General features: G+C 44.1%; 1 protein-coding gene across 3 annotated transcripts in view; it reads right to left on the bottom strand.

Moving 5' to 3' along the window:
* Positions 1-4128: 4128 nt before the first annotated feature.
* EIF5 (eukaryotic translation initiation factor 5) overlaps positions 4129-10492 on the bottom strand; it is a 7885-nt gene continuing 1521 nt past the window's right edge. For 2 of the 3 annotated variants that reach the window (XM_017807559.1, XM_017807560.1), the window contains 10 exons: positions 8698-8977; positions 8383-8464; positions 7984-8156; positions 7588-7699; positions 6791-6930; positions 6262-6420; positions 5916-6077; positions 5530-5694; positions 5186-5320; positions 4129-4528 (listed from right to left, as the gene is read on the bottom strand). In XM_017807559.1, the coding sequence (XP_017663048.1) occupies positions 4436-4528; positions 5186-5320; positions 5530-5694; positions 5916-6077; positions 6262-6420; positions 6791-6930; positions 7588-7699; positions 7984-8156; positions 8383-8464; positions 8698-8769 (1293 nt within the window). In that variant the 5' untranslated portion in view covers positions 8770-8977 and the 3' untranslated portion in view covers positions 4129-4435. Of the gene's footprint in view, positions 4529-5185; positions 5321-5529; positions 5695-5915; positions 6078-6261; positions 6421-6790; positions 6931-7587; positions 7700-7983; positions 8157-8382; positions 8465-8697; positions 8978-9520; positions 9711-10492 lie in introns of those variants that run through there. The other variant, XM_017807561.1, reaches the window with a different exon arrangement.

The raw sequence follows: 10492 nt of genomic DNA on the forward strand, positions 1-10492 counted from the left end.
GAACAATTCCCTTTGTTACACTTACAATGATGAGGTGAACCTGTTTCTTGCGTTCCTAACCCAAAACACTGAACACGTTTTTTTCTTTTGCTCTGAAAAAAATTGAGGAGTTTTAGAATTTTACTGATTTAAAAGCAGCATCACCTGAGTGCTGGAGCCATGTCCTTGATGGATGTCAGCTGCAACAGCTCTAAGGAAGCTGTGGAGATACCCTGGTGCTGGTCTGCACTAGGTAAGGAAGTGACATCCTGGGAAAGCTGCTCGGTGGCCCCAGAACAGCTCCTCTCCAATTCCAGGTCCGAAGACGAACTCCGACACCTCCGTGGCAGCAAGATGATCGTCTTTGAAGTGAAAAACACAGACAATGTCAGCAGCCTGTCGAGCACGTAAGCAATCTCAGTGGCTTCAACAGCTTCATAAACCTTAAGCTGAAATTTAAGCATGGAAACAGTATTTCACATACAAGGCTTAAAAGAGCATTGTTTTCAAGCTGCTTTTTGTTGTCTTCACTTCTGGGTTTTCTGATCCACATCTTCACAGTTCAGTGGTGTGACCGAATGCCAAGGAGCCAGTCCTCAGCAACAGCCCTCTGAGGTTTTTGGAGTTATTAGTTTGAGAAGAAAACAGCTGGAAGACTAATTGGTGGGTCAGCTACTTTTGTTCCATCTCTCCTTGCCATTTCCCTTCACTGCTTTCACTGGGAGCCCAGAGTTCCTGTGACCTTCATTACTACCCTGCAGCAGCCCACAAATGAAAGCATAGCTTCGTTACAGATTGCTACCTTAAGTACTTTTCAGCGGCACCTCTTCTTTTCAGACACTAAGGTTCAGAACTTGCACAACTGAATACACCCACATGCTAAGCATTATTTATTAGAGTTATAAATCAATTCTTTTAACTCTGTGGTACATCTGGACAGCAACAAATCAACCGAGCTGTTTGATTTGGGTGGAGATTTGGATCTTCTGGCAACCCTCTTAACCCAAGGAATGGGAAGATCTTAGCAGAGAGGAATGACAGACTCATGGTAATGCCTCACACAAGCGATCCTGCAGTCGATCTCTGGGAGCATCACATTGTGCTTATGCTGGTGGGGAAAGCTGCTACCACAGTGAGGGAAACAAAAAGCATTCAGCACATTTGTTCTTCCTGTTGCAATGCCTTCAAATCTCTTTTCCTTATCTTTACTCAGTGCCTCACTCCAAGCTTGAGCTGTGCACTCTCAGGAGCAAAGAGCATACTTTTATATAATACGTGTCCTACCACATCCAGCTGGGGAAGAACTGGCCTAATGACAACTTTTAGGCTTTCATTGATAAAAGTAAAACCAGCCAACTTTACTTCTTATGTGCACAACAGTCAGGATTTCAAACTCCATTTGAAGCCTCTGAGCCCCTTTCATCCAGTCATGGTGCTGTCCCGAGCAAAGCTGTCAGCTGAGCAGCTCCTGTCACACTGGATGACGAGGAGCCGCTGCTGAACTGCAGAGTCCTGCAGGGAGATGAGGGTTTGTAAAGCCAAGGATAATGGACCTGCCACTAGACTCTCCACCTGCCAAATGGCAGCACTCACACTGAGCTTCTCAAACAGACTGTACAACACGAAGTGAGGGAAATCACCCGATGCTGTTTCCTTTCTGGGTGCCAGGAGCAGAGTGCATCTTGGAAGCCTGGAGCAGAGTGCATCTAAAATCCAAGCTGCCTTTTGAAGATGTACTTGTTACTTTTAATCAGATAGCAGTGGCAAGACATTTAAAAGATTATGAAACTTCTAAGTCAGGCTTCTTCCTTCTCTAAAGAAATACAAGACAAATACTCAATTTTTATTTGCTGGTGGAATCATCAGTTAATGATCTGAGACAGAAACAGCAACGTGCATGTGAAAATAGGGTGAGAAGTGTAACTCAGCACTAGGAATTTCATAGTGGTGGCCTTGGTGCTCTTAGAAGCCTCCACTGTGTCTGAAATTAGGGCACCACTTTGTAATGCACTTAATCTGATCCACCTGTGGCCTACTACACACAAGAATGCTTTCAGTCCCTGCACGCTCCCACCATGTTTACTCCAAATCTATCATCATATAGCTTTGCTATGGCATCACCAGTTCACTGATCCTATGAAAAACATTTTTGGGTGGATTTATTTCCTAGTTTCCCTACTGGAAGGAACAGGTCTGTCTTGCTAGTCTCTACATCTTGGGGAAAAAAAAAAACAACCCGGAGATTATCCCCACTGGTGGCAGCCCACAATTCTGACCAAGTCTGCTCTAAAATGGGACTGACCGTCCCCGAAATGGTACCTCACTGTGTCACAGCTGGGAGCAGCCACCACACAACAGGTACCTCAGACAGACAGAAACCTTCCAGTCATATCCTAGAGACAGCACCAACCTGGATCCACAAAGCCACACCTGCAGACCATCGGCACAGAGCAACTGATGCTGTCAGTGAGCTGAGCTGACCTAGACTAGCTCAGAGCCAGGCTCAGAGAGCCGGGAGAGGTTCTGCCCACACTGCAGAGCTCCCTGGGGCAGTCAGGTAACAGCCTCAGCCTTTCTCAGCATGGTGGCTGTGACATACTCCCAGGAAAGAGCAAGGCTTCCCATTATTCCCTCAAAAGGAAGAACTCTGCTCAGAAAGGCAAAGATAACTCAAAACCCCTACCTATAAAACAAGCCTAATATACAAGCACCCACCTCCCACTGCAGCAGGTATGAGGGAGCCACATCACCAACCCACCCTGCTACCATGTGACTAAAACCCAGCCCACAGACTTTTCTATAGCAGTACCAGGCAAAATCATCAGCTTTCTAACAGACATGCTGTGTTCAGCTGGGATTTTTTTCAGATCTCAACCTTCCAGCCTGGCAGGCAAACACTTGCCGTGATGTGGCTTGCAACAGTTACATGGAGGAGGTGTGTGCCTGCACGAGGAGGAAGTGGTGTATTCCTCAGAGGGCAGACAGGGATTAGTAATATGCCTTCCATGTTTCCAACATGCATGAGAATTGACACCTTGGAAATGCAAACCCAGTTTAAACATAGTGGTGAACAGATTTTCTTTTAGACAGAAGAAGCCAAGAATAAAACCTGTAATTGTGGTTTTGTACTATTGCAATAAACCTCCACCTTAAATGAAAGGGCACTTTGAAATGGTTTCACCCTATCTTTCTAGTACTGCTTGCCACATGTGCTAGTGCCAAGTGACAGCTCACTGCCAGGGCCACGTACAAGTTCCTAGACTCACACCCCCCATCACAGAACAGAACCTGCAGCTCAAGCCACCCCTGATGTAACCATCCAAACACAATCTTCACCTTTGTCCGACTGAAGTTCAGCTAAAATGATTTGACTAGAAAAAGCAGCTCTGTGCACTGGAGCCTTGACCTCTCAAAACTGCTCAGTGAATCTAATGAAAGAGACCACAAAAAGCAAACCCAGTCACTCTCTTGCCACTCCTGATTTTCCAGAGCAGACAGCTGTGAATGGCAACACAAACCTTGCCCTGATCTACTCTTAGGCCCAAACCTGTCACAAACCATGTCACACTTGTTTTCTGATTTCAGTGGACCAGGTTTCTCTCTGTCCTGTTTCTCGAAGAATCTGATTCCTCAACATTGGCCTTCAGGACACTCACTTCCAGAGATAAGCAGGTCAGCTTTGGGGACTCCTGCACTCAAGGCACCAGATCTCACCCCCTCCCCAAATCACACTAGAGCAGGACATGCTGTGCCACAGTGACCCTGACACCAACTTCAGCAGTACCAGCTCCACAGCTCTAGTCCTGTAGCCGGAGCTGTTGAAAACTCCAGGGAAGGAAAAAACCCTACCAAACCAAAACCCAACTTCTGCAGTGAACACCAGTGGAAATATTTTTTAAGGAAAAAGCAGGCAAGGATCAGAATGCAGACAGCTGAGTTCTGTTTTAAGAAGCTGGCAGCCACACACTGTAGATTACTCAACACCTGCTTCTTGCCTAGGTTTCAAATCTCCAGTGCTGGAACAGCCTCCAGGCTAAGGCTTTTTTTTCCTGTCTCATTCAAGAGTGTCGCTGCATCTTCAACTTCGCAGATTTCAATGAGCTGTGTAAATACTTACTTGGAAAAGCAATAAGGGGGTTGAGTCACAAATGAAGATTGACCAAAACCAAATCCTTTATTTCCACAACTGTATAAATGTGCTCCAAGTATGTGTCCAACACAAGTTAGAAAAACAAAATAGAACATGCCAGTTGCAAACTAGATCAGTTCACTGACGTGCTGACTCCTTGGTATTAGGCTTAGTTACACAAGACCAGTCACAGTAAAAAGATACATTTTAGAGTACAAAGAGTAGCAGGATGTTAAGCCATTTCAGTTTGTGCACATACAAATCACACTTCTGGCAGAAAACGCAGAGAAGTTTGCATTACTATGCTGGAAGCTATGTTGCATCACTTTAAATGGCATCAATATCAATATCGTCATCTTTATTGTTTGCAGGCTTCACAGTTTCAACTTTAGGTACACTGGCAGTTGAAGAGTACACCACCTGTGGAGACAAGACACTTGCTTTTACTACAGCACCGACTGACACTAAGCACTGGACTAACTGTAACACCTACCCACCAACCACCCTCCTGTCCACAGCCATGACCCACTTAATAAGCTGCTCTGTAAGGCAGAGCTGTGCATGTGCATCTGCAGGAAGCAGGATCTCATCCCCAAGAAGAGAAGTGTACAGTACTGGCAGGAGAATAACCAAATCACCCACATGCAAAACTTGTTCCAGCCACAGCCACCTGGAGTGTAACTAACAGACTTTATCTAGGCCTAAACTGTGAGGAAAGTGGTCAGTTATTCTTTCATCAGCTGCTTTAACAAACATCCCCCCACTAACTCATTTAGAACATGCAGTTTTTTGCATGATACCTCCCATCAACCTTCTACTACTACATGAGCTGCTACTGTGCAAGAGAGTGTACCATTCCAGAGTGACAGTCTTGGGCTATCCAAATGCTCTTACACTTAGTGTAGTGTAGCAAGAACGCTCTGACCAAGCCCTAGGAATGGAGTGTTCCTCCAGTTCCCAACGGGCACAGTAATACACCAAGGAAGCTATTTCAAATTGCACCAGGAAAAGGTTACAAGACTTAAACAAGCAGGAACAGTGCAGCCTTGGAGCTGACAATGAACTAGCCTTTCCTACCTCTATATTTTCATCTTCGTCCTCTTCTTCATTACCGGAAGATTCTTCTTCAGCTTCCTTTAGCCATTTAATAAATGGTTCTGCTTTGACACGGATTTCTTTGGCAAGCTCCTTTGAAACATATTTCTTTGAGGCCTGAAAGACACAGACTTTGGTTGAACGCTGAAGAGTTTACACCAGATCATACCCAAACACAGCAAGAACCCAACTTGGACCTCCAAACTCACCCACTGCCTTGAACAGCTCGTTTTTGGAAAGGTTTCTCTCAGCACAAGCTATCACACCAGAACACAGAAGCCAGATGCAATAGACTCCATTCAGGTACATAACACACTACCCTTTACCTTTTCTGCCCAGCTAAGGATGACTTCTTCTTCCAGAAGATCTGCATCATACATTTCCTTCAAAATATGTGGTATTTTTGAAATAAGCTGAGACTGATGCATGGCTACCACACACTCAAAGCCATGGAGAAGGTACCTCTGGGCTTTCTTGTTGTTGTGGCAGAACTAGAGTTGCGATAAATGCAAAAGGGATTCAATTAGCTTTTTGAATTCTTTGAACCTTGAATTACAAGGTTTACAGCAGTTCATACTATCCCTCCCAGCAGTTCTCCCTAGGTAAGGAGCAGTTTAAAAGCAAAACACTACAGTAAGTCTTCTTCCCCACAGTACCAAGCCATTGCTATAAAACACTCAGAACAGTGAGTGCAGAAGAAGGAATTGCTTACACGAAGGAAGTGACGTCTGTATTTTCTTATTTGTTCACGAATCTTTTCGTCAAAAAGGACTTCAGTGAGAACTAGCGGGCCCATGGCCTTTACATCCAGTCTCTCTGCTTCTGCTACAATGTCTTTGTCTGAAGTATCAATGACACCTTCTTCCTTCTTTTTCTACAGGGAAACGGGTACAGAGAGAAACATTTTAATGCCACTTGAGGTCTGCGCCAACACTCTTTGCACCCTTCCCCTCCCACTGCTGGCAGAAACAGTGTTTTGATAGAAGCTTAGAGACGTTGCTTTTAGTTTCCTTACAAACACTTTATACCACTAAAGCAAACAACCAGAGAATAGTTACCTTCACAAAATCAAACAGTATGTTGACTCTCTCCTCCACGGTTCTTTCCAAGTCTTCACTAAGCGTGAGGTTCTTTGCATGGTCACTGATTTCATCCATTCTACGCCTCTGGGCTTCTTCTGTTGTGTCCTCACCCCAGTCATCATCATCCTCCTCCTCCTAAAACACAAAAGCAAACCAAGAGATTCAGTGTTACTGCGGGTTTAGTAATAGGCAAGGGTAGAAATGATACCAACTTGAGAGCATTTTTACAAACCTAAAGAAAGGTTTACAGTACAATTTGCAAGTCAAAGACCACAGAAAAAGGGAAAGAAGTAATGGAAACTAGAAGCTAGACATTAGTTTATAACCCTCTGTAAGGTTACTTCAAGTGCACTTTTACCTCTCTATATATATTCCAGCATTCAAGTTTTGGAGACAGTGAGAGCTTTTGGTGCAATGTTGACCAGCAGGGAATGCCAGTGATTTTTAAGTTTTAAATCAGAACAAGACACCACACCCTTATCTCCCCACTTTCCCTTCTACTTACCACAACCTGTGGAGGAGTAATCTCCTCTGGTGGTGGGGGTGGAAGTGTCTCATTGCTGGACACAGAACCATTCTCTTTGTCCTTGCCTTTTCTGTTCTTCTTCTCCTTTTCTTTCTTTCCTGTACCAGTGTCACCACTTTCTGCAAGTGAATTTTAATGTTTGTTCTATGAACTAGAGCAGGCTACAAAATCCCTGCACCTCTGCCAAATCCCTATGTGGGTCTGGAGGCTTTCATTAGCAGCAAGTTATGTGTAGTACCAATCCCCAAATACACTCAGGGCAGATGTACATCTGGCAGGGAAAAACCTGGTTCCAGTCACGGTCTTATTTCTCACCAACATTGTCCAAGTCTATATAACAGGTGACCTCACAAAGCAGAGACCCCTGGAATAGGTTAGACTTTTCTATTCTTGCAAGCTTAAATTGTAGCAGGCAACTAGATGCTTACTACAGAGTGTTGCTTGCACAGAACATTACCGTTTTTACTTCCTACTCTTACTTCACACTGACTTTAAGGAACTGCCAGGAGCTACTGCTAACTACCTTTCCTCCTCCTCCTAAGTTGTCCTGCACAGGTAAATCCAGCTCTTCACAAATAGTTCTACCTGGGAGGACACAGCATGACGAGGAAAAAGACTGAGCACTGCTCCTCCATCCTGGTCCCCAAACATACTCTAGGAGTAGGCTGGAGCCTTTTTACACTTCAACTAGCTGTGGGCTAATTATTTTTCTTTTTCATTAACAGCACTCATACACAAGTTCTCTTTACTCTCAGCAAGTAAGGAAAGGCACTTACCAGGTGGGTTTTTGAGAATGAACGTGCAGAGTTTATGGTTTGTGTCAAGCATGCCTCGATAGCCACAGGCTTTGCAAGAGTTACCTATAGTTTGTTTCTTAGGATTGACATGCTGCAAGAGAGAACAATCTTCAGTTAACATTTCATTTGCAAAACAATTACACATTAAAGCCTGACTTTTACATTATCATCTCCACAGGATTAATGCAGAGGAAGTTAAGTAATAGCAATTTAGCTCAGCAGTTTTTAACTGTTACAGATTTAAAACTTTCCCAAAGAGCGTAAGCATGTGTACTGGGTTTTCTTTTCATATTCAAGTTAGCTTTAAACTTTGCACAAACATGTAATGAAGTGTTTCCATAGTGTCACCATTAATACAGACAAGAGAGCACTCACCAGATCAGTTTCAGGATTCTCACACTCAGGACAGAGAACAAATTTTTTAATGAATCCATCCAACATGTCTTGCAGCTTATTCGCCTCATGAGATCCATTGACAATGTAACGGTCATTCTTAACATCAAACTGGGTCTGTGCTCCCAGCTCACAACCAAAAAATTTGGTAGGATCTGTAGAGAAAGCACAGGAAACACCACCTCCCTTGTATCTTCAATGTGATTTTTAAACAGCCAGTAAATACGCTATTGCTTCTTTCTGTTCATTATTTCATCCTGAGATAATCACATTTCTTTCTTACCAATCTTTAAAGAATGGTATTAATGCTTTATTAGCTATTAACACTACCACTTCAAACACAAAAGCATTAAAAATGCTGTGTCACTCCACACTACTTACACGTTGGAGGCCGATTAAGCGCCTTTGCAACGTCAACCATGTTGACTATAACCGTCTTTATTCCATTTCCTTTGCCCTCCACCTAAAGAAAACAAATAGTATTCCAAGTCAAGTGACTGCAACAGTCAAACCCAGTCTGTATTCCCCATTTAACTACACCAGAATTCTGCTGAGAACTGCAGCTCCTTAGTCTGGACAGAAATAAACAGACACTGTCCCCGCCTTTTGAGTGGCCAAGTATTATCATATTCTCACACCTCTTTCTCCTCTTGGGAGACCAAGTGGAGTGCTTCCCACTAATGCTTAGGAAGTTACCTTGGCAATCAGACGGGGCATTTTGTAGCGATAGAACTGATCTGAAACACTGCGGTTGACGTTGACAGACATTTTGCCTTATTAGTAGCTTTATCAATAAGATGAAGAGATCTTTGATTGCAGTTTTTTGGTATCTTCTGTCTGGAGAAGACGGGATGACATAAACGACTGCAAGAGTTCTCGGTCTCTGACATGAAAAAATTTTCGCCACTGAGGCTGTAAGGTTCTTGCTTGTATGCTATGTTTCCCCAATACAGGTACCAGTGGCTGCGCAACAGCTCTGCAAGTATTAAGAAACAGAACAAAAAATTCATTTTAGCTTAACGCGCATCTATCCGCTCTTGCTACAAAGCTATGCAAGGGATTATATTTAGGGTGAAATATAGGGTAAAAAAAAAAAAGAGAAGTATGTTCTTTATGCTATAACTTTCTTCAACCTATGGAACTGAAAATAGTAACCTTGGATTGTACTGCCAAGGAATTTATCCTTAACTACACCTACGAAGCTTTCCACGCTCTCTTACTATCCAAAAACTAATGAACAGCTTAAGACTATTTTCTGTACAATTAACTCCTGCAGGAGTTCTGGGATCAGTAAGGAAGGGCACACTGCTTGTTTTATTATGGAGACCCATGAATCTTGCACCATAAGGGTCATGTGGCAGGGCAGAGGAAATCAGGAGAAAGATCTGGAAATCAGATTCAAATTCCACAGCATAGCATAAACCTATCACACAAACGGAAGTCTATCACAATGCTGAGAAATATCAGTAAGATGAAGCAGCAGCAATCTGTAGCCCAATGTAGTTTTTACATGGCTTACCAGTTTTTGGATCGGAGTGGAAAAGAGTTGAAAATTACGTAATTCTCCCTCTCACTTATGGACTCTCATAGCAGCTTCTGTTGAGTTCTGACTTAACAATAAGCCTGATAAAGTCTGACAGAAGTTGCTTCACTGTAGAAAGCCTAGCAATGCAGAGGTACAGAGCAGTGCAGCAGCTTTTCCAGATGATTTTTTTTTTCTTGTGGGAAGGGGAGGGGGAGGAAGGGGAAGGAGGATGAATCCTATTATTAATGTTGCCTTCAGCAGTATTTACATATTTAAATTAACATGTGCCTCTATAATCAGATCTAAGAGTACTTAAGCCACAATTGGCTGACTACACAGGCAACCCTGACTACAGAGCATGGCCACTCTGACACGTCATCATGTTATCATTAAGGGCAGAAGCGCTGACACATTCAAGTAGCCTTCTTAGTATTTACACGTAAGAGCACATCTATGATGCAACATGATCCGAGTCCCTCTGGTCAGGTTTACAAATTCTTTACACAGAAGCAGTTAAGACTTGTATAAGCCTTGTGTTCTACATTAGCACAGACGCAGTTTTACCCTTCCTCAGCAAAAAGTACACCGCGGACTCTGTTTCGAACACGAGGTTTCCTTCCCCAGGGATGTCTAAAAAGAACCACCGGGCAGCCTGACCACGCGTTTGCGGCAGCAGCTGTATCGGTGACCGAGCACCCAGAACGAGCGCGGCGCTTCCCCTCCTTCCAGATTACCGCTTTTGTCTGCCGCAGGCTGAAGCTCCCTCTCCTGGTCCTTAGGACACCTCATCCCAAGCAGCACCTCCCCCCATACGCCGCGCACGGAGGAAAGAGCGGGAAGGCGAGACCCACTCCCTGCCGCACAGCGTCCCCGCCCCGCTCGTGATGAGTCATAAATGCAGCAATTAAAGGACTGAGTCAGCGCTGCGAGAGATTGCGGGGGGGGGGGGCCCCCCCCCCCCCCCAA

The sequence above is a fragment of the Lepidothrix coronata genome, unplaced genomic scaffold (genome assembly GCF_001604755.1).
Source record: "Lepidothrix coronata isolate B3197 unplaced genomic scaffold, Lepidothrix_coronata-1.0 Scaffold19, whole genome shotgun sequence".
NCBI lineage: Eukaryota > Metazoa > Chordata > Aves > Passeriformes > Pipridae > Lepidothrix > Lepidothrix coronata.